Source organism: Ovis aries, chromosome 6 (genome assembly GCF_016772045.2).
Source record: "Ovis aries strain OAR_USU_Benz2616 breed Rambouillet chromosome 6, ARS-UI_Ramb_v3.0, whole genome shotgun sequence".
NCBI lineage: Eukaryota > Metazoa > Chordata > Mammalia > Artiodactyla > Bovidae > Ovis > Ovis aries.
The window spans coordinates 7,166,313-7,192,626 of NC_056059.1; the positions used below are offsets into that span (position 1 = coordinate 7,166,313).

The 26,314-nt window shown below is 43.0% G+C and overlaps 1 protein-coding gene across 4 annotated transcripts in view; it reads left to right on the forward strand.

Moving 5' to 3' along the window:
* The first annotated feature begins 478 nt into the window (after positions 1 to 478).
* Positions 479 to 26,314, forward strand: part of PRSS12 (serine protease 12) — an 89,753-nt gene continuing 63,917 nt past the window's right edge. For 3 of the 4 annotated variants that reach the window (XM_042251117.2, XM_042251118.2, XM_027970790.3), the window contains exon 1: positions 479 to 1,018. In XM_042251117.2, the coding sequence (XP_042107051.1) occupies positions 529 to 1,018 (490 nt within the window). In that variant the 5' untranslated portion in view covers positions 479 to 528. Of the gene's footprint in view, positions 1,019 to 16,229; positions 16,369 to 20,755; positions 20,935 to 26,314 lie in introns of all 4 variants that reach the window. The other variant, XM_027970792.3, reaches the window with a different exon arrangement.

The window sequence follows — 26,314 nt, forward strand, 5'->3', positions numbered from 1 at the left end:
ATAGGAAATGAGGCGCGGCATGGGGGTGGAGGAGAGGTGGGCTGCAGGGGCTGGCGGCAGGTTTGGCAGCCGCCAGACGGAGGGGCTGTGGTGGTGTCGCCTGCTAGCAAGGAGCAGCCAAGACCGTCTCCCGCGTTGGCACCCTCGGATTTGGCTCGGGCACCCCGAGGCCGCCCGGGCGCGCGGACGGCGGGAGCCGGGCAAGGACAGGCGGAGCCCGGCCCCGGGGCGAGACCGCGCGCCTGTGCCCGCCGCCAGGGGGCATAGTGCCCGGGTCCGCGCCTTCTCCCGGCGGGTCCTCTCCACGAGCCAGGGCTCCGCGGAGCGCACGCCTTCCCCGCCCGGGACCGCTCCCGAGCGCGGCGAGCAGGGGCGCGGCCGCGGGCCCCGCGGCGGGAGGCGGTCCGCGCGCGGGAGGGCGGGAGGGGGCAGGCGCGGGGGTTCCGGGGACGCGCAGCGCCGCCCCCGCCTCCCCTTCAGAAGCGGCGGAGCCGGGGAGCATGGACCAGACGCCGCGGCTCCGGCACCATGACACTCCCCCACTTCGCGGTGGCTCTGATTCTCGGGGCGCTCCCCGGAGTGGTCAGCCTTGATTCGGTCCTCGGTTATCCCCTCCACCACCGCCATCACCATGCGCCCTCTCGGGGTCCCCGGGACCCTTATTACCTTACCACCCAGCGGCGGCCACAGAAGACGCCGCCGCCCCCGCTCCCGCGCACCCCGCACCCCCCGCCGGCGCTCCGCGCCTCGCGCGCGCACGGCCTCCGCGCGCCCCGGCCGCCTCCCGGGGGCTGCCCCGCCGGCGCGCCCGGGGCCAACGCGACGGACTCCGGCGCCCCTTGTCTGCGCTGGGCAGACGTGCCGCCGTTCCTCGCGCGGCCGCCGCCGGCGGGCTGGGCGCAGCTGCGAGGGCAGCGCCACAACTTCTGCCGGAGTCCGGACGGCGCGGGCAGACCCTGGTGCTTCTACGGGGACGCCGGCGGCAAGGCGGACTGGGGCTACTGCGACTGCAGACGCGGTGAGTGGCCGCGGGGCTGGCCGGGGAGCCCGGCTGGGTGGCCTAGGTGCTCCTGGAGGAGAAAGTGAGAGCGGGTGGGGTTGGGTTTGCCTCGCTCTGTGTGAAGGTGGACGGCCACGGACCTGCCGTCCGAGTGCCTTGGCACCGTACCTTTGAACTAGCGAGGCGCGCTTTGTGTGCGGTTACCTGGGGTGACAGTCTCTCCGGAAGGTGCTGCCCTGTCGGGCTCCTGCGTGCGGGCGTGGCTCCCGGCTGCGGGCTGGTCTCCGGCCACGGAGATGTGGTGGGGGGAGGGGAAGGGGGTGTGTGTGCGCGCGCGCGCCCGTGGCGTGGATGTGTGTTTTCTGCATCCGCTTTGCCTTGAGAATGGTACCGTATTTAAGTGGAAGTGGCAAAGCAAAAGAGAAGTAGTTTCTAATGACCTGTTTTGGAAAGGGAAATATTAAATCTAATATGACAATCAATTACCACCCCCCGCCCCCAATTTCTGCCCTCAGGTGACATGTATTTGAAAAAGTTTTTGCAAACTTTCTGGGCCAAAATGCGACTTGTTAAATGATGTTAATGTTCTGGGGCACAGCGTGGTAAATATCAGTGAGTGAAGAAGAAAGAAAGGGAAAAGATAGGAATAGTAACTATTCTAGGGAAAAAGCATCTTGATATAATAGTCAAGGGCTGTTTTCAAGAATGCCAGTATTCAACTGTATACGTTATTTGTAGAAAACCGAAATTAGTTGGTAAAGAGATAAAGTTGGTAAGATGTTTCACATTAATTAATGTAAAAGATCACAATAGATTTAATGTAAGTGAATCTGCCTTTGAACAGTACTTTGTTTTGAATTGGTGGCGTTTTGTTTACTGTTATTAGGGGGTTTTTTTCTTTAATATTTGTGGGGGAAAACCCTAAAGTTCTTCAAAGTTTGGATTTTCCTTAAAAAAAATTTTTTTTTTGGCAACTCTCCATCCAAGCTCTGTGGCAGGGGCTTCGTTAATTGTGATTCTGAGATATATTGTACTTTGTACCTTTTGGTGATTTGGAGGTTAAACTTTCACCGGGCCATTCTTTCCCTTCAGAAATTTTTATTTATCTGTGCCTTCAGTTGCATTAATGCATTGAGTTAAAGGGAAGTGATAGGAAGGTTAAGATCCATTATCCTTCATCCTAGAGGATGAAGTCATCCCTATACTTCTTACACAGACAGAATGCCAATGTGGCTATAAAAAATTTGAGGTGATATCAAGCAGAGAGCTCTAGTGCTGTTTCACTCTTTGCTATGAAACTATTTGTAGTAAAAGCTCATGGTTAGCAAACACTGACACTTTGTTCATTTTTGTATTATTATATTTCATATTTCTTGTTGTATATACATATATATGTATAAATAAGTGGAATTCAAAGTTAAAACCCTGTAGTGATCTATTGTTCTCTGTTTAACATATAATTTTTAAAATTTTACATTCGGAATAGCTTGGCGGTTCATTCTCCCCACCCTCTTGTGTTGAAAAGAAATTTAAACCTAACATCAGTACAGACTCTTTGGGATACCTTTATATTGATAGCTAATTCTCACCAGACAAAACTCTGCTGCTGCTACTGTTGCTAAGTCGCTTCAGTCATGTCCGACTCTGTGCGACCCCATAGACTGTAGCCCACCAGGCTCCCCTGTCCCTGGGATTCTCCAGACAAAACTCTAAGCACTGCATAATAGTGTGTACTTCCTGAAATAAAGTGGCTGAACACAAGGGAAACAAGAGAAGCCCCCCCCCCAAGATGGGAGATAAATACACTCCCCCCACAAAAAAAGAGAACCAGGAAAACAATCTGCTGGCTATGTAATAACTTAAGTACTCTCACAGGCTCAGTGTGCCCTTTACCCTTCGCTTTCTGATTGAGCATAGTCATGCCTTAAAATGACTGACATGTTCTGAAACTATGGCTTTCTTGGTTCTACATTTCACTGCGGAGTGTAAACAAAGCTATCTTGGTGTGGTGAAAAGAATATGGAACTGTGCTCTGGAAAACCCTGGTGTCCACTTGGGCTCAGCCAGTAGCTATACAGTGTTGAGTAGGACTCTTAACCCCCAGAGCTTTGGTTTCCTTATCTGGAGGAAGGCAGTTTGGGGATAGATCTATTCAAAGGACTTTCCTCGCACTGAGCACCTACCAGCACAGCCCAGCCTGATAGTAACAGGGAGGATTTATTGAGGATTCATTCTGTGTTGGATGCTGAGCTAAGCATTTTATATATCAGTTTTCTCATTTATTTCTCATAGGAACGTTATAAGATACTGCACGTTTCACTCCACAGCTCATTTTCCTCTTTAATTATATAAACATGTAGAAAGTCTGTGTGCTTAGTTGCTCAGTTGTGTCCCACTCTTTCTGACCTCATGGACTGTAGCCCGCCAGGCTCCTCTGTCCATGGGATTCTCCAGGCAAGAACGCTGACAAGAGTGGGTTGCCATTTCCTTCTCCAGGGGATCTTCCCCACCCAGGGAATGAACTCAAATTTCCTGTGTCCCCTGCATTGCTGGTGTATTCTTTACCAGTGAGCCACCTGGGAAGCCTGTAGAAAAGTCTGATGATTCTATAAGCTTAAAGACCAGTTTAAAAGGAGAGAGAAAGGAAACTATGTTTGGCCTAATGCACATGATTTCCAGTCTCTTATGACTTGAAAATATTCAGGGTTTTCATTCTCTCTCTCTTTTTTTTTTTTAAACAAAAAACAGCTTGAACAAAAGGAAAGATTAATTGTAACGGAATCCCTCCTTTGAAAAATACACTGGAGGCCAGATTTTCGTGTCCCTGGTTGCATGGAGAGAAATGAGGAAGTTGGTGCCTCCAAGGTGGAAAGTTGGTTGAAACCTCGTTGAAGGGGTGGCAGGGGGATCTCAGGTGAGTGGAGCAGGGCGTGGACACTCCAGTGGCTCGAATGGCTGAGAACAAGGAAGATGATGCCTGGGCCCTGGGTGTGTGAAACTTGCAAATTAGTGATAAAAGAATCGTTGGGGGATTGGAATACCCTGAATCAGCCCCGGGAGTTAATTCTTATAATAAGCATTAGAATTGTGGCACGGGAAGAGGGGGGATGGTCTTATTAAAATGCAGATACCTGGGCTCTAGCCTTGAGACCCTGTTTAAGTAATCTCAGGAATCTGGCTGAGGAATGTGCGTGTCTAATGAGCAGTCAAGGTCATTTGGGAACTGAAAACTCATTGCCACAGTCAGGGAAAACCAGGGGAGGGTGTCAGAACCCACCTAAGCTGTGTAGCGGTGGGTGGTCAGGTCAGCTGAATCTGCCATTCTGTGACTTAATCCTGCTAGATTTGGGTGGTGCTAACGGTAAAGAACCCTCCTGCCAATGCAGGAGACGTAAGAGATGCAGGTTCGATCCCTGGGTCAGGATGTCCTTGGAGGAGGACATGGCAACCCACTCCTGTATTCTTGCCTGGAGAATCCCACGGACAGCAGACCCTGGCTGGCTACAGACGGTAGGATCGCAAGGGGAAACAATTTAGCATACATGCACATATGGCAGGCCTATGGTAACTTTTTGTGTGGTTTTAGAACATGGTATCACACTTTTTATTTGACCAGTATGGGATAGTACCAACTTAGTTCACCAGAATATGATATATTAACTGAATGTGAGCCAGATTAGTTTTTACATTTCTACAGGAAGAATTGACAGGCAACTGATGACCTCCAGTAATGCGTTCAGTTGTGTCTGTCTCTCGGCGACCTCATGGACTGTAGCCCACCAGGCTACTCTGTCTATGGAATTTTTCAGGCACGAATACTTGGAGCGGGTTGCCATTTCCTTCTCCAAGGAATCGTCTAGCTCAAACCCCCATCTCTTGTGTCTCCTGCATTGGCAGTCAGAGTCTTTACCACTGTGCTCCCTGGGAAGCCCCAGTAATTTATGACTTCCTGCCTAGAAAGAGAAATCCCTTTTCTAGTCTTAGGTTGGCTCTGGCAGGTGGGGCAACTTGCTTGCACTGTGCTGGGAACTCCTCTTTGTTACAAGCAGCTGAGTGGAACTCAACCTTAAGTGACTGATGGGTAAAATAGATATAAGAAACAATAGTGCCCTAATAACTGCGATTTTACCAGAAGGAATGATTCACAGATCTGACTTTTTGTCATGTCCTGCTAATCTGTTCGCCCAAATCTGATTTAAATAGAGATAGTGGACTTGTGGGATAAATGATGTTGTTTACAGGCTATGCTCTTTGGAGTCCATCTGGTGTTTGAAGTGAAGGTTAATTTAAAAGTTGGCTGAAAGCTGTCCCTTTAAAAAATTTTTTAATGCTGCGTCTTGATTCTATGTAGCAGGTGCTAAAATCATTTATTAGCAATAACAGATTTGATATATTTCCTAGCTGGATTTTAGATATTGAGCTCAATTTTCTTTACAGGCTAAGGCAGGTATAAAATACTTTGATTTGGAGACATTATCAGACTCTTTATTAACGTGAAAAAAGATTTTAAGGAGAAAATTAGATGTTCAGTTACTATTGCCTTTTATGAGTGGTTATCCTGGACACACACTGTACACAGATAGACATACACACACTCTCTTACTGCATATATATTTATGAAATATATATTTATTCACATATAAATATGAATATATTTATGAAGCATGTATATTTATATTTATGCAGTGTGTGTGTGAAGGTAACCTTTGTAAAAGTAATTGGTTTTATAACTGTGAAGGCAAACCTAAATATGCAGTAATAATGTATTACTCAGAGATCCCTTCTTGGAAGAAAAGTTATGAGCAACCTAGATAGCATATTCAAAAGCAGAGACATTACTTTGCCGACTAAGGTCCGTCTAGCAAGGCTATGGTTTTTCCTGTGGTCATGTGTGGATGTGAGAGTTGGACTGTGAAGAAGGCTGAGCGCCGAAAAATTGATGCTTTTGAACTGTGGTGTTGGAGAAGACTCTTGAGAGTCCCTTGGACTGCAAGGAGATCCAACCAGTCCATTTTGAAGGAGTTCAGCCCTGGGATTTCTTTGGAAGGAATGATGCTGAAGCTGAAACTCCAGTACTTTGGCCACCTCATGCGAAGACGTGACTCATTGGAGAAGAACTCTGATGCTGGGAGGGATTGAGGGCAAGAGGAGAAGGGGACGACAGAGGATGAGATGGCGGGATGGCATCACTGACTCGATGGCCGTGAGTCCGAGTGAACTCCGGGAGATGGTGATGGAGAGGGAGGCCTGGCGTGCTGCGATTCATGGGGTCGCACAGAGTCGGACACGACTGAGCGACTGGACTGAACTGAACTGTGCAGGTCCTAAGGACTTCCCAGGTGGCACTAGTGGTAAAGAACCCCCCTGCCAATGCAGGGGACGTAGACGTGGGTTCAATCCCTGGGTCAGGAAGATCCCCTGAGGAGGGCATGGCAACCCACTCCAGTGTTCTTGCCTGGAGAATCCCATGAACAGAGGAGCCTGGTGGGCTGCAGTCCATAGGATCGCAAAGAGTCGGTGTGTGGTGCAGCTCCTGAGTGGTAATTGCAAAGATTGTCTATAGAAGATGGAAAAATGCTCATGATAAGGTTGAAGGGAAAAGATTAACACAAAATGTATATACGTTTTTACTAACTGAAAATAAAGATGGCTGTGGAAGGTTTGGGAGAGAAACCAGATGATGATTATGAACTTGGATATGAGTGTGGCTTCGATCAGTTCATGTAATTTTGGTGGCAAAGAATAGAAAACCCAATTCAAAATGACTGAAGAAATAAGGAGGTTTGTTGTTCATGTTGCAAGTAGTCGGGCTCCAACATAGTACATCTCTGTTTCTCTGCTACTCTTTTGATTCTATTATTTTCAAAGTGTGGCTTTTACCCTTAGACTGATGGTTATTCCAGATTTCATATTGGGATAGAACAACTTGAAGAAGCAAGGTAGGGTGCCCTCTTCATGTATGTCCTGTTGAAAGAGCAAGGAGACCTTCCCAGAACTCCTGCACAGATTTCCTCCTGTATTTCACTGGTCAGACCTTCCTGGCACTCGCTGGGAAGGAAAATGCAGTTACCATGCGTTGCCGATATTCGTCAGGATCGACCTCTGAACACATGGGGAGGGAGAAGCAGGTAGTTATTCAAGAGAACCAACAGAGTCCGTCAAGAAGCGTGATTGAGATTTGTCCTGTTGGGCTGCACACCACAAACTTGCAAGCCCTGGTACCTGCCCAGCCTCCTACATCCGTGGTTTGATGGATGTGGGGACCTTACATGTCTGCAGCCAGCTCCTGAAGCAGCATCTCACCAGGTGTGGCAGGCGGTGGGTGGGACGTGGCAGTAGGCTTTGCTGTGTGTGTGTGTGTGTGTGTGTGTGTAGGGGGTGCGAGGTAGGAGGAATAGGGGTGAGAGTTGGGGCTGGGAGGTGGAGAGGGAGGTTACCAGTTCTAGAGGGAATTGACTTTTCAGGTTGGCTCCCTGGTTACCAGGGAAGCTAGCAAGAAGCACACCTCTCACCACATCTTTGACAAGCTGTCATGGTGGAGATGCTCTGCTCTAAGAGTTCACACAGTCCCTAGCTGGAGTTGGGGCAGGTATGTAGGTGTTTACTAATTAGGCTCTGTGATTAAGAAGAAAGGTCAGTTACACGAGTAGGGTATAGGTAACGCAGGGACTGATGGAGCAGAGGGGTGTGCTGAGAGCAAGAGGACTCCATCTGGGATGGCCTGACCATAGAGTCCTTGTACTGGTATCCCCCACTTTTTGAAAGTTTGCTTTATGCTGCTTCAGTTTTAAGAAAGACCTCCATCAGTACTTGTTTTCGCTAACCAAAAGAAATCCAGAGACAATTTTCACTTTTATGCAAAATGGTGAAAATTGAAAAGTGCTTTCAGCATTTGTTTTGCTGGGGCCATTATAAACTCAAGGAGATAGTGGAGGACAGAGGTGCCTGGCCTGCTGCAGTCCCTGGAGTCACAGAACATAACAGACTTAGCATCTGAACTTTATAGAGGCGGCTCACACCCTACTCAGCAGCGAGAGTGCTGCCCCCAAGCGCCTTCCACAGGAACTGCACTCAGTAAATCAGCATCCGGACGCCGCCAGGCTTTGAGCTGTCTGGGAGCATCTGTGCTTTTTCTGTTTATTTTGTGCATTTCTTAGCAAGATGTTTCCTAAGATTAGTTGCTTCTTTTTTGTTTGTTGTTGTTATTGTAAGGTGTAGGTGTTGTTTTTTCGACAAGTTGTGTCTGACTTTTGCAGCCGCACGGACTGTAGCCCGCCAGGCTCCTCTGTCCATGGAATTTTTCAGGCAAGAATACTGGAGTAGATTGCCATTTCTTTCTCCAGGGGATCATCCTGACCCAGGGATCGAACCCACGGCTTCCGCATTGGCAGGCGAATTCTTCACTGCTGAGCCACCAGAGAAGCCCAGGAACAGAACTTACAAAGATGAATAAGAAATCTCCTAAGTCCTCTGGTTAAGAAAGCCCACTCTGTGGTTGAAATGTCGAGATAATACTAGGCATTTTTTATTACCTTTCCTGTGATATGTACTCTGGGAGACAGATAAACTTACTATTAAGTGTAGTTTAATTTCATCACTTAGAGTTGTACAATAAAATGTTAATACCCACACCATGTGTTTAAGTGTGGACTGAGCTACTGAACTGAACAGTGGATAGTTCAGACACAATTTGTAAAATTTTCTGCTGAAGTTATTTAAATGCATATATTGTCTTCTTTTGCATAATATTATAAAATGTTTTAAACACATGAATAATTGGTAGTGGTGGTGTTCAGTAACTCAGTCGTGTCTGACTCTTTGGGACCCCATGGACTGCAGCACTCCAGGCTTCCCTGTCCTTCACCATCTCCCAGATGGGCTTATAAATTTATGTAAGCCCAGTGTAAATGGGTAGAATTGCTTATTCAAAAGATAAGCTTTCATTTTGAACCTGACAAGTTCATATTTTTCTCAGTACGAAAGGTATCTGCATAAATAATAGATGAACAGTTAATATGAATAATAGATGTGGACTAATGGGGCGAGTATAGTTCAGTTGGATATTTAAGGGGATGCTGACAGGGAGGCCTGGCGTGGTACGATTCATGGGGGTCACAAAGAGTTGGACATGACTGAGCCACTGAACTGAACTGAACTTCCTATGTTAAAAGATGATTTCATCTTGACATGACATGATTTGAATGAAATCTATTATTTCACAATGCTAAACTGATTTCAGAGAAGGCAATGGCACCCCACTCCAGTGCTCTAGCTGGGAAAATCCCATGGATGGAGGAGCCTGGTGGGCTGCAGTCCATGGGGTCGCGAAGAGTCGGACACGACTGAGCGACTTCCCTTTCACTTTTCACTTTCATGCACTGGAGAAGGAAATGGCCACCCACTCCAGTGTTCTTGCCTGGAGAATCCCAGGGATGGGGGAGCCTGGTGGGCTGCCGTCTATGGGGTCGCACAGAGTCGGACACGACTGAAGCGACTTAGCAGCAGCAAACTGATTTCAGTTATGGGTAAGTGTAATCATTGATAAAATAGAATACCTGAATACTATCAAATAAGCGGTAGGAAAAAAAAACAAAACATAAAAATTAATGTAGCCTCCCCAACTGTACTTGAAAAATTCAACTATTGCTCTATTCACTTGTTTTTAGGCCTTGTGATTTTTTTGTGTGTATTTATAATTAAGACCGAAAATGATCATTTAGTATATTTTTCCAGTTTTGCCTTTGGTAGAAGGTATAAGATTATATTTAATTCATTGTCAAATATGTGTACTAAATTGTCCAATCTGTAATGGACTTTTGTTCTGTTTGTTTAATAGTTCATAAACTGAAATTTCTACGTCACTTTCAGCTTTAAGTATACTTTTTGTCAAAGATCTGAATAATAGATTGATGTCACCAGCATGAATTTCTGATTCCACCAGAACAATAGAGCTGACTAAAATTAATTATTTTGTGCCTCTGTGAAGTTCAGTAGTGGATGAGAAAGGATTTGGGTGATAACATTAAATTTCTATTACTCATTTATCAAACTGTGATTTTTACAATTTCAGAAATATTTATTTTTAATTCTGTTCAGAATACTACTGCTGTTTTTCTGTCACATGAGTGAGTTCTATTGTATATCTTAAGGAGTTAACTAAACAGGCATAACTTTTCATTTGGCTAATTTTGGAATGAGCTGGATTTAGAGAACAAAGATAACTGACCTGTTTGGTTCCTTTCCTGATATTTCTTTTAGGTCTTCTTGAAGTATGGATGCTGAGAAGGGAGGTTTTGCCCGCTGTCTACGGAGGGATAATACCAGAATGGGTCTATTAGTTCGCTAGAGCTGCTGTAATGAGTACCACAAACCGAGTGGCTTAAACAAAGAAACTTGTTATTTCACAGTTCTGGGGACTGGAAGTCCAAGATCAGTGTCAGCGGAGCCTTACTTCCTCTCGAGACACTAGGGAAGGATCTGGTCCAGGGCTCTCTCCTAGCTTCTGATCGTTCCTTGGCTTGTGAAAATGTAACTGCAACCTCCGGATGCTGTTCTCCCTATGTGTGTCTATCCAAATCTCTCCTTTTTATAAGATCATAGCCATACTGGACTGGAGCCCACCCTAATGACCTCATTTATCTTGATCCTCTGCAAAGACCCTATTTCCAAATAAATTCACACAGTCACTGGAGGTCAGTGCTTCAGCATCTTTTGAGGGGAAAGAATTGAGCCCCCTGCAATAGCCTTGAGAACCAATGAAACTTGTGAAGAGAAGTTTAATCTAGTTAGCTCTCTTTCTCTAGACTACCTTGTATTGAGTGAGACTGATAACATGGCAGAGGAGAACCCCTCTGGAATGTCTCTTTGTTTTAGGAATCCTTATTTATTTATTTTTTTTAGCTAAGTTATCCATAAAGCCAATTTCTGTAACAAAAATCTTTTATGTTCCTTTTCTTTTATAAAACTGGAGATATGTTTACATAATAAAAAATAGTAGTAAACTAAAATGACAGTGATTTCAACATTTTTAAAAAGTGTATTCATTTTCAATTGGAGGATAATTGCTTTACAATATTGTGTTGGTTTCTGCCATACATCAACACGAATCAGCCATAGGTATATGTATGTCCCTGCTCTGTTGAACCTCCCTCCCGCCCCATCGTACCCCAAGTTCAACATTTTTGGCAGGGAGTTAAGGTAATAGAATCCTGGCCATTGTTGTGTATTGGCACATTTTGCCTTTAGGTAGTTGTTAATACCAAGAGGCTGGTACAACTGACAGTTTTCTTTGTTTTTTGCAATAATTCTTTCCATGAACTCTAGGGGCTCCTCTCCATGACATGCCATCATGCATAGCTTTATAGTTCCAGACTGTTTTCTATTACTGGTTTAGTCTGTAAATTAGTAATGACTACTATAGTTGATCTAAAACCTCTGAGACTTCAAATTTTAGATTACGGTTGTTAACACTTTTTAAAAATAGGAATATTTAGAATAGAATATTTTCCATCAAACTGGCACATGAGAGACTTTAAGACCATGCAACCCTGGATTCACCTTGGTGTTGCAGAGAAACATGAGCTGAGACTATGAGGAACATCGCAAAGTGCTGGGCGGAAGTAGGAAAATGTGGACCGAGGAAGACATCAATTTTTGGTAATAAGAGGCTGTGACAATGGAGCAATATTTACCAAATATTTACCAAATATTCAGAATTTGTCTGAAGAATTTTATTGTTAGTAAGATAGTAATAGAAATGAGTTTACCAGGCTCTGGCCTTTGTGGATTGCTTTATTGTTTTATCCTCTTCTCTCTCTGTTTGTTTGTTTTTTTTTTTCATTGAGCTAAGGGTATTTCCTCTTGTAATTTTGTACCTATAAATTTGTGCAAATGTATAGTCCTAGAAATTTGTACAGCCCATGGGACAAATCAGCCTCCACTGGAGGATTAGCCTCAAATATAGATCACCAGAAAGCCACTTCTCTCGTGTTGTGTAGTATAGAGAAACTCTTAAGACTGTCTTATGGATCTGCCTGGCTAGTTTATTCCCATGTAATGTTTGGTAGATTTGTAATATTTCACCATGCTGGTGAATGCCAACATGGCAGATTGCATAAAGTGGTGCCTGAGCTGTTGAAAGGTGCTTATTGCATACTAAGTCTTTGCTCAGGTTCAGAGGCAAGGGACTGGTCGCAAGGGAAGGAATCTGGGAGGCAGTTTGTCATGGCTCTGCAACTGCTCAGTTGATTGGCTCCATAGCTTCCTCATCCATAAATTGCTGCTGCTGCTGCTAAGTTGCTTCAGTTGTGTCCGACTCTGTGCAACCCCATAGACTGCAGCTCCTCAGGCTCCCCCGTCCCTGGGATTCTCCAGGCAAGAACACTGGAGTGGGTTGCCATTTCCTTCTCCAATGCATGAAAGTAAAAAAGTGAAAGTGAAGTCGCTCAGTCGTGTCCGACTCTTCGCTACCCCATGGACTGCAGCCTACCAGGCTCCTCCATCCATGGGACTTTCCAGGCAAGAGTACTGGAGTGGGGTGCATCCATAAATTAAGGGAAACCAATTACAGTTCAACCGTCTTAAGCATTCTGAGAGAGCTAAGTAAAGCAAGAACAAAGTAAAACCAAAGCCAAACAAAAACTACTGCTTATCTTAAATGTATGTAGTATGAATTGTGTGTTCATGCTTTCATTATCTTAGGCATATTATCATGCTGATATATTTTTAAAAAGTTCTTTCAAAAAATTATTGGAAGTATAAACTTCATGGAATTACATACCAGTAAGACATACTTACTGAGTTCAAAGTAGATGATTACTCAGATATTTTGGAAATTTTTATGGCGTAAGGAAAGGATAAACTATGTGGAGGGCCACTGCTAGGCAGGTGTGTGCTTTGGGGATGTTGGTGTTGAGAATGGATTCTGCCAGAGAATTTGTTAGTCATTGACATGCAAACTGCCTTTCCAGAATTGCAAGTATTTGTATCCATTTGTTAAAGGAAAATTGGATGAGCACTCCACATTTCTTGCCATATAGCGAATACAGATAAACAAACCCAGGTTTTCAGAGCGTGTTTGGCGCATGTGAAGAATGATGGTAGAACTGATAGTTGACCTGGAAATTATTTCCAGTGCTATCATTTTTGTTATAGTGATGTTATGGTAACAATCACACATTATGCAGAGTTTTCTCCTCCTCATTTGTAGATGCCTTAATCATTTAGATAATATGCCTGCATCATTTTTTCTTTGAAAGCTTTTTAGTGATTTGGGCAACATTTTGCATTTTATTGTGATTATTTAACATGCATAAGTAGAGTTCCAGTTTGTTTTCATTGCTAGAACTTTTGTCCAACCCTTTGACATGAATAATTTGATGGTGGTATTTGTGGTGGTGGTGAATTAATAAACAGGTAATAGATTAAACAGTTTCCCTGGTGGCTCAGCTGGTAAAGAATCTGCCTGCAATGTGGGAGACCTGGGTTCGATCCCTGGGTTGGGATGATCCCTGTGCAGAAGGAGACGGCTACCCACTCCAGTATTCTGGCCTGGAGAATTCCATAGACTGTATAGTCATGGGGCCACAAAGAGTCAGATATGACTGAGCGACTTTCACTTTCAGATTAAGTATCATTTCAAATAACATGTGTTTGAGGTGAACAAATGAATTCTTTGATTTGGAAAAAATCAAAAGATGTTTTTACTGTGCATGACATTAGTATTATGTGGGTCTCTATGGAAGACATTTTGTGATTATAAAAAATCATTAAAGTTCAGTTAAACTCTTTGGACATATTTCTTTAAAAATATTCTATAGTTCACACTTTTTGTTGCAGGAAAGGGGACCTCTTAAGAGTGGGCTCTTGTCTGACACTGAGAAATGAATTGTCTGAGGAGGCACATGGGCTGACAAAGCAAGAGATTTTATTGGGAAGGGGGGCCTGGGTGGAGAGCAGTAATGTAAGGGAATCCAGGAGAACTGCTCTGCCCCATGGCTCACAGCCTTGGGATCTGTGGTGATGAGATTAGTTTCCCGGTTGTCTCTGGACAATCATTCTGACTCAGGTCCTTCCTGTTGGTACAGGCATTGCTCAGTCAAGATGGAATCCAGTGAGGAGGATTCTGGGAAGTTGGTAGGACATAGGGATTGGTGGCTCCTTTGGAGCTTTCCCAAATTCTTCTGGTTGGTGGTGGCTTGTTAGTTTCATGTTCTTTACCAGGACCTCCTGTCATAAAAGAAATCATGCAGAAGGCTACTGTGGTGCCTGGCCAGGGCGAGCGGTTTCAGTTGGTGTTTCCCCCTAACATTTTCACTGAGCTAGACAGGGCTTCCTCTTGCTTGGTCTGAATTAAAGAAGGTTATGACTAACCTAAATAGCATATTAAAAAGCAGAGATGTTACTTTTGCCAACAAAGGTCCATCTAGTCAAGGCTATGGTTTTTCCAGTGGTCATGTATGGATGTGAGAGTTGGACTATAAAGAAAGCCAAGCGCCAAAGAATTGATGCTTTTGAACTGTGGTGTTGGAGAAGACTCTGAGAGTCCATTCTAAAGGAGATCAGTCCTGGGTGTTCTTTGGAAGGACAGATGCTAAAGCTGAAACTCCAATACTTTGGCCACCTCATGCGAAGAGTTGACTCATTGGAAAGGACCCTGATGCTGGGAGGGATTGGGGGCAGAAGGAGAAGGGGACGACAGAGGATGAGATGGCTGGATGGCATCATCGACTCGATAGACATGAGTTTGGGTAAACTCTGGGAGTTGGTGATGGAGAGGGAGGCCTGGCGTGCTGCGATTCATGGGGTCGCAAAGAGTTGGACACGACTGAGCGACTGAACTGAACTGAACTGAACTGAGAATATAAATGAATGAGTTTTAGATTATCTGCTGTATGAATGATGCACGCCCACGTTCTCTCTTGAGTAATCGGGATTTGGCAGTGCAACTTTGCCTCCATTTGTTCTTGCCTTTTGTTTGAATTAAATGACATGAGAGATAGGATATGTGTTTCTTAGTTACATTTTTTAAGGACGATTGTGTGGAAAATAATAGTGATAGATATCTAGGCTAGTGCAAATGAAATGAATGGATGATTTAGAATCTATTATTTTTGAAAAATAATTATAAAGCCATAGATTACTTTGAAATACGTAAAATATGCCAGAAATTTTTAGTAAAATTTAATTTCTTCTTTACCTATGAAATAAAGGTCATCTTAAGTGACTTTTCACAGACTTTTATGAAATTTTTGAGTTGTCTGAGTTTGATTCTACCTCTGCATATCTCAACTGCAGCCTCAGGACTGACTCTAAAGAAAGTGCCGGTGAGAAGAGAAGCGTAGTCCTTTGATGCACACTTAAAAAACCCGAAATATATTTGATGTACGCTATTATGTTGGTTTCAGATGTACTGCATGGTGACTGGAATTTGCATATGTTATGAAATACTCACCACAGTAAGCCTAGTAACCACTTTGATCCACAGTTAAGGGATAAGACTTAAAATATTATCTTCCCAGGGATGCTCTAATTTAAATTTTTGACTCTTTTAAGACTGAGAAGAATGACTCAAATTATGGACTGTGGAGCAGCTGAGTGGGGATCCTGTGTCAAGAGAAGTGAAGTTCAAGGGCCGTTCAGTTACACCACACCACTCTCCCTAGGGGCAGTTTCCTTAAGCCTAACATTAGACAATAATTCTGACACTTAACACCTTTCTGAAACTTTAGACATTATCTTTAGACTTCTCACAACTACTGGTAGAGGCTAAAAGGGGAAAAACATTTATTCTTCTTTAGTGGAAGAACAGATAGAAGGAAGATACAACAGCCAATAACAGGTAACTTATAAACAGTATTGTATTTGTTTCTGATTTTGTTTTTTTTAAATCTATGACCTCTCATGAAGATGGAAAGTGATATATAAGTGATAAGAACTTCATATGTGATGTAATCAAATATGTGGAATGCAATATCAGCCATTAGTCAAAGGCTTCCACTTTTTCCCTTGGGACTTCTGTTTGCCTGGGTTAAAAAGAAAGTATCCTTAGCATTGACATCAGGATGTTAATTAAAAAAAAAAAAGAGCCTGCTCAATTCTCATTTAAAGAAAGGAGGACTTGCTGTGAACAGTGAAAGCCTGGGTCTCTCAGCATGTTACCCGAGGACTTGTTCAGTATGTTCAAAGGGTTATGTTCTATTCAAGGATGTGGGGATTCTTTTCCGTTTAGGGTCAGTCCGGCTTCGTGGTGGCAAAAGCGCCTTTGAAGGCACAGTAGAAGTATATGAGAACGGAGTCTGGGGCGTCATTTGTAGCAGCCACTGGGACGACGCTGATGCCTCAGTCGTTTGTCACCAGCTGCGGCTGGGGTGAGTTTGTTCGACCTTGACCGAATCTGTCTGCTGAGACCTGAAGGGGGTGCTGGCCCCCTGCCGTTACCTTGGAGAGGTCACCTCCTCCTTCTCCTTCTCTCACATTCCTCACTGACTTCTTGCAGAAGACTTCTAAAGAAAGGGCCCCCAATGGGAGGAGTGAGTTCCTTTATACACAAATGCACTTCACTTGTTACTACCCCTACTGACTAGGAAATACCTGCCAGAGACGCTCAGAGGGCTCAAACAAACCTTGTGCACCCCAGGACCCAGAGACCCCACAGAGACTGAGACAGGCTGTGTTTGAGTGTCTCCTGCAGAGGTCCGGGTCAGCAGTGGCCTGCCTCAGGGGCAAGGGCTCTGGGTGCCGCAGCCCTGGGTGTGGCATAAGCCCTCTTGGAGGAGGTCACCATTAAGCCCACCATAGAGCCGCCAGAACTTCCACAGGACTGGGGAAACAGACTCTTGGAGGGCACAAACAGAACCTTGTGTGCACCCGGACCCAGGAGATAGGAGCAGAGACTCCTCAAGACACTGACCCAGACTTGCCCGTGAGTGTCCAGGAATCTTCAGCGGAGGCGTGGTTGCCGACAAAGATCTGTCTCATCAAGGCTATGGTTTTTCCAGTGGTCATGTATGGCTGTGAGAGTTGGACTGTGAAGAAAGCTAAGCACCAAAGAATTGATGCTTTTGAACTGTGGTGTTGGAGAAGACTCTTGAGAGTCCCTTGGACTGCAAGGAGATCCAACCAGTCCATCCTAAAGGAGATCAGTCCTGGGTGTTCTTTGGAAGGACTAATGCTAAAGCTGAAACTCCAATACTTTGGCCACCTCATGTGCAGAGCTGACTCATTTGAAAGGACCCTGATGCTGGGAAAGATTGAAGGCAGGAGAAGGGGACGACAGAGGATGAGATGCTTAGTTGGCATCACTGACTCAATGGATATGAGTTTCAGTAAACTCTGGAGGTTGGCAATGGACAGGGAGGCCAGGCACACTGCAGTCCATGGGTTTGCAAAGAGTAACGAATAAGCAACTGAACTGAACTGAATTGGCTAGGAAATGGGCAGAAGCTAAGTGGTCCAAAAAGAAAAGCATCTTTTGGTCTTTGATTTAACAATCGGATTCTTCAGTGCCAGGAAACAAAGAATTGGGTCCTACGATTTTCATTTTCCCAGTAGCCTGTGCAGCCTGTGGTTGCTGTCATTTGCTTTTGTCTTTCTACCTTGAGCCACCCACAAATTCCACTATTGTGTGTGTGTGTAGGAGGTGAAGTTCATTTGCAGTTTCATCCCATGCTGGGTAAGTTGTGATATCCTGGGACATAGGTTTCTGCACCGAGAAGATTCTGTAAGAAATGGCAACTCCCTAGGCCCAGCAGCACCCGTCTTCCTGGGAAGCTGCTGGCCCTTCCTCCCATCCTCAGTTCAGTTGAGTTCAGTCGCTCAGGCGTGTCCGACTCTTTGCGACCCCATGGACCGCTGCATGCCAGGCCTCCCTGTCCATCACCAACTCCCGGGGTTTATCCAAACTCATGACCATTGAGTCAGCGATGCCATCCAACCATCTCATCCTCTCTCACCCTCTCCTCCTCATGCCTTGAGGCTGACCCTAGGCACTCTCCTTAAAATGGACTGGTGTACACTGACTCCCACCATGCCCAGTACCTTTATGCTTTGTTTCAAGGGGTTTCCCAGGAGCAGAAGTTTCCATTTTGGAATGAATGGTTTTGGTTTTGTTGTTATCGTTCTGTTTTTGTGTATCATTTATTTTTTCCAAGTATACATGCCCTATATTTTTCTTGACCTTTATCACCAAGGATCTTTAAAAAGCTTGGAAAATATCTTGTTATGAAAAAATAAAGGCCTGAAAGAAAAACTTTCCATTTGCAAATATTTTGGATTAATAATCAATGAGTGGTAATATCTAATGGGATGACACAAATGAAAAGATTAGTCCACTAAGTCAGATCAGTAAGAGTTTTAATTTGTGCGTTTCCTGTCTTCTCACTTGGAAGGTGGGAAATTAGTATTTAGTACAGGCTAACCTTGAGGGCTTAAGGGTTAATGTAATACTTAATTGATGCTTTCCGACTGTGGTGTGGAGGATACTCTTGAGAGTCCCTTAGATTCAAGGAGATCATACCAGGCAATCCTAAAGGGAGTCAACCCTGAATATTTATTGGAAGGACTGATGCTGAAGCTGAAGCTCCAGTACTTTGGCCACCTGATGTGAAGAGCTGACTGATTGGAAAAGACCCTGATGCTGGGAAAGATGGAAGGCAGGAGGAGAAGGGGATGATGAGATAATTGGATGGCATCACTGACTCAATGGACATGAGTTTGAGCAAGCTCCTGGAGATGATGAAGGAAAGGGAAGCCTGGTGTGCTGCAGGCCTTGGGGTCTCAAAGAGTTGGACGTGACTGAGCGACTGAACAACAGCAACAACAATACTTAATTAAGCTTCCCTGGTGTCTTATCCGTAAAGAATCCACCTGCCAGTGCAGGAGATTCAAGTTTTATCTCTAGGTCAGGAAGAGCCTCTGGAGAAGGAAGTGGCAACCCACTCCGGTTTTCTTGATGGGAAATTCCGTGGACAGAGGAACCTGGTGGGCTGCAGTCCGTGGGATTGCAGAGTCACGACTTAGCAACTAAACGATTAGTTAACTAAACGATTAGTTTGAAGCAGCAACTTCACTAAGTTTTTACAATGAGGGTTGGAATAAATCAGGGAAAAAGCAAGAGGAAGGGGAGAGCCTACAAAGAGTTATGGTGTTAGCATGTTAATTACTGATTTCATCTCCGGTGTTTTGTCTGGCAAACAGTCCTTGGCTGGTGGGCAAGTCACAAAGAATGTTGGCTGGGTGCTTTTTCTTCGACAGCCTGACGGTGTAACAAATTTGTCGGCTGATGTCAGTGTCTTCCTTCACGAACCTTTCTCCCCGTGCTTTTATTATCCCTGAAAATCAGGGAAGAATGAAATTTTCTATGAGACTGACATAAGAAAAAACGAAAATGGTACAAATGAACTTATTTACAAAATACAGTTACAGATGTAGAAAACAATCTTACGATTACTAAGGGGGAACAGTAGGGAGGGATAAATTGGGAGATTGGGATTCATATGTACACGCTACTATTATAAAATAGATCATTAAGAAGTACCTGTTTTATAGCACAGGGAACTACTCAGTGCTCTGTGATAACCTATATGGGAAAATAATCTAAAAAAGAATGGATATATGTATATGCATAGCTGATTCACTTCTTTGTACAGCAGACACAACATTGTAAATCAGCTATGCGCCAATTAAAAACAAGCTCTGTAGTGGAGATGTGAATTACAGAGATTCTCTTGATTGATAAAAGAATGTAAACTACCTTTCTGCAAACATAAACTTCAAATAAGCTGATCTGATTCCTTCATCTCTTAGTAGATGCCCCGGTGGCTCAGACGGTAACGGGTCTGCCTGCAGTGCAGGAGACCGGGGTTTGATTCCTGGGTTGGAAAGATCCCCTGGAGAAGGAAATGGCAATTCACTCCAGAGCTCTTGCCTGGAAAATCATCTCTTAGTAGTCCATTAATAAAAGAGAATTTCAAATAAGGGCAGAGCAACCTGGCTTTATTGCTGTCAAGAGAGATTCACATTTTAGACACACCCCAAATATTTATTCTTGGCTTAATGGAAGCTGTCGCATGGAGACAGTTCTAGAGGTCATCATGTTATTCAGATAAGCATTTAATCTTTTAAAAATTTAATTTCAGTATTGTACCTATCAGAGGTTAAAAGTATGTAGGCTAGATGAGTTATCTTAATTGATTTCAAAGTCTTGCTAGCAAATACTATTATATATACGTAAAATTTTTTTAAATGAGAATGGATGGTCTCTCTTGATATTACCTTGCCTAGGTGTGGTAATAATAATTGTTTTAGAAATGACAGCGTAAAATATTGGAGTAGGAAAGACTCTTCAAGCATCCAGACTTCTTTCATGTATCAGAAGGAAGGACTTAGAGACATGTTAGAGTAATTTGCAGCTGACTGGAATCCAAGTCCCCCTAGACCACAGGACAGACACACTTCTTCCACATAACCATCCAGACTCCTGTTTTATGTCTGTAGTATTTGCCCATTTTCGTGTAAAATCAGCTGTAGATAAAGGCATATGCCTAGCATTAGTTATTCAAGGTTAATTAGAAGGATTGCCATAGGTAGTCTTTCTGATCTAATGTTTTGATTTCCTTGAAATTTACATAATCCATCATGTTTGTCTTTTTCTTCCACATCCACCTTTATTGATTTCTTCCATTCTGTAAAACCCTAGCGCTTTGATAAAAGTTAGCCTACATTTGATCAACCTAACCTTGAGCATTGTACTTCCAGAGGAAAAGGAGTCGCAAAACAAACCCCATTTTCTGAACTGGGCCTTATTCCCATTTATTGGAGCAATGTCTGTTGCCGAGGAGATGAAGAAAATATACTGTTTTGTGAAAGAGACATCTGGCAGGGTGGGGCGTGTTCTGAGAAGATGGCAGCTGCTGTCCTGTGTAGCTTTTCCCATGGTAAAAAAAAAAAAAAATTATTCTCTTGCTTTACTTTTATTCTGTTTTCAGCATTCCAGATGAAAAACGTGTCTTAGTTAAATGTTTTCCTAAGCTTTTAAATACAGACTTGAGTCTAAATCATCATGGTCTATCAACAATCTAATTAGTCTTCAAAGGAATTCATCTAACAGTTCGACTTACATTTGAAATCAGTTGTTTTTTAATTTTTATTTACTTAATTGGAGGCTAATTACTTTATACTATTGTATTGGTTTTGTTACACATCAACATGAATCCACCACGGGTGTACACGTGTTCCCCATACTGAACCACCCTCCCTCCTCCCTCCCTGTACCATCCCTCTGGGTTATCCCAGTGCACCAGCCCCAAGCATCCTGTATCCTGCATTGAACCTGGACTGGCAATTCGTTTCATATATGATATTATACATGTTTCAGTGCCATTCTCCCAAATCATCCCACCCTCTCCCTCCCCCACAGAGTCCAAAAGACTGTTCTATACATCTGTGTCTCTTTTGCTGTCTTGCATACAGGATTATCGTTACCATCTTTCTAAATTCCATATATATGCATTAGTATACTGTATTGGTGTTTCTCTTTCTGACTTACTTTACTCTGTATAATAGGTTCCAGTTTCATCCACTTCATTAGAACTGATTCAAATGTATTCTTTTTAATGGCTGAGTAATACTCCATTGTGTATATGTATCACAGCTTTCTTATCTGTTCATCTGCTGATGGACATCTAGGTTGCTTCCATGTCCTCGCTACTATACACAGTGCTGTGATGAACATTGGGGTACACGTGTCTCTTTCAATTCTGGTTTCTTCAGCGTGTATGCCCAGCAGTGGGATTTCTGGATCATAAGGCAGTTCTATTTCCAGTTTTTAAAGGAATCTCCACACTGTTCTCCATAGTGGCTGTACTAGTTTGCATTCCCACCAACAGTGTAAGAGGGTTCCCTTTTCTCCTCACCCTCTCCAGTATTTATTGCTTATAGACTATTGGATAGCAGCCATTCTGATTGACGTGAAATGGTACCTCATTGTGGTTTTGATTTGCATTTCTCTGATAATGAGTGATGTTGAGCATGTTTTCATGTGTTTGGTAGCCATCTGTATGTCTTCTTTGGAGAAATGTCTGTTTAGTTTTTTGGCCCATTTTTGATTGGGTCTTTTATTTTCCTGGAATTGAGCTGCAGGAGTTGCTTGTATATTTTTGAGATTAGTTGTTTGTCAGTTGCTTAATTTGCTATTATTTTCTTCCATTTCCAAGGCTGTCTTTTCACCTTGCTTATAGTTTCCTTTGTTGTGCAGAAAGCTTTTAATTTTAATTAGGTCCCATTTGTTTATTTTTGCTTTTATTTCCAGTATTCTGGGAGGTGGATCATAGAGGATCCTGCTGTGATTTATGTCTGAGAGTGTTTTGCCTATGTTCTCCTCTAGGAGTTTTATAGTTTCTGGTCTTACATTTAGATCTTTAATCCATTTTGAGTTTATTTTTGTGTGTGGTGTTAGAAAGTGATCCAGTTTCATTCTTTTACAAGTGGTTAACCAGTTTTCCCAGCACCACTTGTTAAAGAGATTGTCTTTTCTCCATTGTATATTCTTGCCTCCTTTGTCAAAGCTAAGGTGTCCATAGGTGCATGGATTTATCTCTGGGCTTTCTATTTTGTTCCATTGATCTATATTTCTGTCTTTGTGCCAGTACCATACTGTCTTGATGACTGTGGCTTTGCGGTAGAGCCTGAAGTCAGGCAGGTTGATTCCTCTAGTTCCATTCTTCTTTCACAAGATTGCTTCGGCTATTCGAGTTTTTTTGTATTTCCATACAAATTGTGAAATTATTTGTTCTAGCTCTGTGAAAATACCGTTGGTAGCTTGATAGGGATTGCATTGAATCTGTAGATTACTTTGGGTAGTATACTCATTTTCACTGTATTGATTAAAAATTTTTTGGTTGCACCGAGTCTTTACTGCTGTGCACGGGCTCTCTCCCGTTGCAGTAAGTAGGGGCTACTGTCTAGTTGCAGTGCACGGGCTTCTCACTGAGGTGGCTTTTCTTACTGTGGAGCACAGGCTCTAGAGCATGCAGGCTTTAGTATTTGTGAAGCTTGGGCCTACCTGTCCCCTAGCATGTGGGATCGTCCCAGACCAGGGATTGAACTGGTGTCCCCCTGCATTGCAAGGCAAACTCTAAACCACTGGACTACCTGGGAAGCCCTGACCTCACTTCACGTATTTTCTGTTTTAATCTAATTTGTTTATAGAATTGTTATATACTGTATATGAAACACTTATTTGGGTAATGAAAAATTGTGATGGAATGAAGTTAAAAACCATCTTGAAACCAAAAATAAAATACAGCAACTACAACAAAATATTTTCACTTTATAGAATAGAATAGAATCATAGTTATTAGTGTTCTAATAACTTTGTTCATAAAACAAATCGGTACCTTGGATAAGGGCTCCTTCTATGCATGATGTCCTAGGCATTCAGTTCAGTTCAGTTGCTCAGTCATGTTTGGCTATTTGCAACACAATGGACCGTGGCATGCCAGGCCTCTCTGTCCATCACCAACTCCCGGAATTTACTCAAACTCATCTCCATTGAGTCAGTGATGCCATCGAACCATCTCATCTTGTGTCGTCCCCTTCTCCTCTTGCCTTCAGTCTTTCCCAGCATCAGGGTCTTTTCAAATGAGTCAGCACTTCACATCAGGTAGCCAAAGTACTGGACCTTCAGCTTCTACATCAGTCCTTCCAGTGAACACTCAGGACTGATCTCCTTTTAGATGGACTGGTCGGACCTCCTTGCAGTCCAGGGTACTCAAGAGTCTTCTCCAACATCACAGTTCAAAAGCATCAATTCTTCAGCACTCAGCTTTCTTTATAGTCCAACTCTCACATCCATACATGACCAGTGGAAAAACCATAGCCTTGACGAGACGGACCTTTGTTGGCAAAGTAATGTCCTTGGTTTTTAATATGCTATCTAGGTTGGTCATAACTTTCCTTCCAAGGAGGAAACGTCTTTTAATTTCATGGCTGCAGTCACCATCTGCAGCATTGGTGATGAGTATATGGTTTCAGTATACAGATGTGTGTATGATCATGTGAACAGAAGCAGCGGGAGAAGCTCCCTTTGCTGGTTATTTTTCCTTGTTTGGGATATTCTTTCTAGGCTGTTAGTTTCACAATGGTGGGTGGGTTTTCTGGAGTCCATGGTTGTTTTAATGTGTGACCACAACCTGTGGCTATCACACTTTTTTGGATTTTCTTGGAGATAGCAGCGTGATCAAATGTCCCAGGTCTTAGAATGCCAGCAGACAGCCGTGGGCAATGGTTTCTGATTGAGTACAAGTATCAGGGAAGGAATTGATATGCTCCCTCTGCAAAACATAGGAAGATCCAAGCTAGGGTGGTTCCTGTGAACTGACTGGAAGACCCAATGGAAATGGTGAAAGATCTCATACAAGGGTGTGCTTGGAGAACTGCAGTCCTTTTGTGGGTGCAAGGTGCATTCTAAATCTTTTATGTCTTGTAAGGTTTTCCTTTTCTTTCTTTGCCTCTCCACCTCTTGGTAATACTGCTGCTGCTGCTAAGTTGCTTCAGTCATGACCGACTCTGTGCGACCCCATAGACGGCAGCCCACCAGGCTCCCCCGTCCCTGGGATTCTCCAGGCAAGAACACTGGAGTGGGTTGCCATTTCCTTCTCTAATGCATGAAAGTGAAAAGTGAAGGGAAGTCGCAGAGTCGTGTCCAACTCTTTGCGACCCCATGGACTGCAGCCTACCAGGCTCCTCCGCCCATGGGATTTTCCAGGCAAGAGTACTGGAATGGGGTGCCATTGCCTTCTCCACTTGGTAATCCTACCTTTGGCAAATACATGTTTACACTTTGTTACATCAGGGATGCTCTGAATCGGGCTCAATGGTACACTGCTTTTTGTAGATATTGCTTGTATTCTGTGTTCAACCTAACTGGTAAAATATGTTAACGTTTTTCAAGTAGTGAAGTAAGTAAAATTTTGAAAACAATCATTTTTTTCAGGATCTCTGTCTACTCTTTTTTTTTTTTTTTTAAAAAAAAAGCTCTCCATTCTCTATAATCTATCCACTTGTTTATACTCTGGCTGCAAAGATAAATTTAAGGTTGGTGTAAGCATATATATATCAAAGGTTGAGATAAAATTAGAAGTGGGAATGAAAAAATATGCTTTTATGGTAAATTAAATGAGAATATGAAAACAAATAGCTCAGAGCAGCAAACACTGAGTCTATCTTAAGGCACAGCAGCAGACCTTTAATATTAACACTTTCTTTTAGTTTCGAATTTACATTCAGCATCTGGGCATGTGGCACTTTTCCAACACTTACAAAGTAGAAGATCGTATCTGAGTATTTGACATAGGAAATATCGATATAAATGAAAATGTCTGGGAGTTTTATTTATCCATAAGTTAAGTACGAGTCAACTACACTTCACTGAAATGTCTTTCAAATGATTTTTTTTTTGTGCATGTATTTGTTGGGAAGGTGTGAGATGGTGACTAAATTTTGTCTTTGAGCTTCTTAATATTTTCACAAATGCTTATACAACCAATGTAAAAACTCCATTTAAAAATAAAGCACAACATTTTAAAAAATGTAAGGTAATTGTGCCATAATGTTTCTAGATTGAAGATAATTTTAAATGTCCTCTTAAATTTTTTTGTTTTTCTGTTTTCTCCAAGCTTACCATGGGGGTGGGGAGAGGAGGAGGCAGAGAAGGATATAATAATTTAAGAAATTTATGTTGTTTCCATTGGTTTGTTTCTATATTTTCCAAGCTTCTTAAAAGAAAAATAAACATAACAACATGTAAATTTAGGTTTCTTATCATAATTGAGCAATCATTAATTATAAGAAGCTGCTATATAATGTTGAGAACAGTTATGTTTATTAAACCTACATTTATCCTTTTCCAAATTACAAGTGCTAGTTGACTTATATAAAAAAAAACTGTGTTACAAATATCAGCATATGAGTAGATGTACATGTTCACTAATCTAAATCTCTTCTCTGGTGTGATATTTGAATATAAATATGAATGTCCAAATACCGTTTATTGAGAGCTGCTTATACTGTGGAGGAATTAGAAGCATATTTCAAGTGGATAAATGATGAGTATTTGGCAAAAGATAAAACTAAATTTCCTAATAGGGACCCAGCCTGTTCTGAACCTTTGACCATCTCACATTCTTTATTCCAGAAAAATTAGAGGGCCTGTTTCCCAAACACATACAGCTTTGTGCTTCTATGCTTTTGTTCATTCGGTTCATTTTGTCTGAACTGCACATCCCCCATGTCTAACTTATGAAGTCCCATCCATCA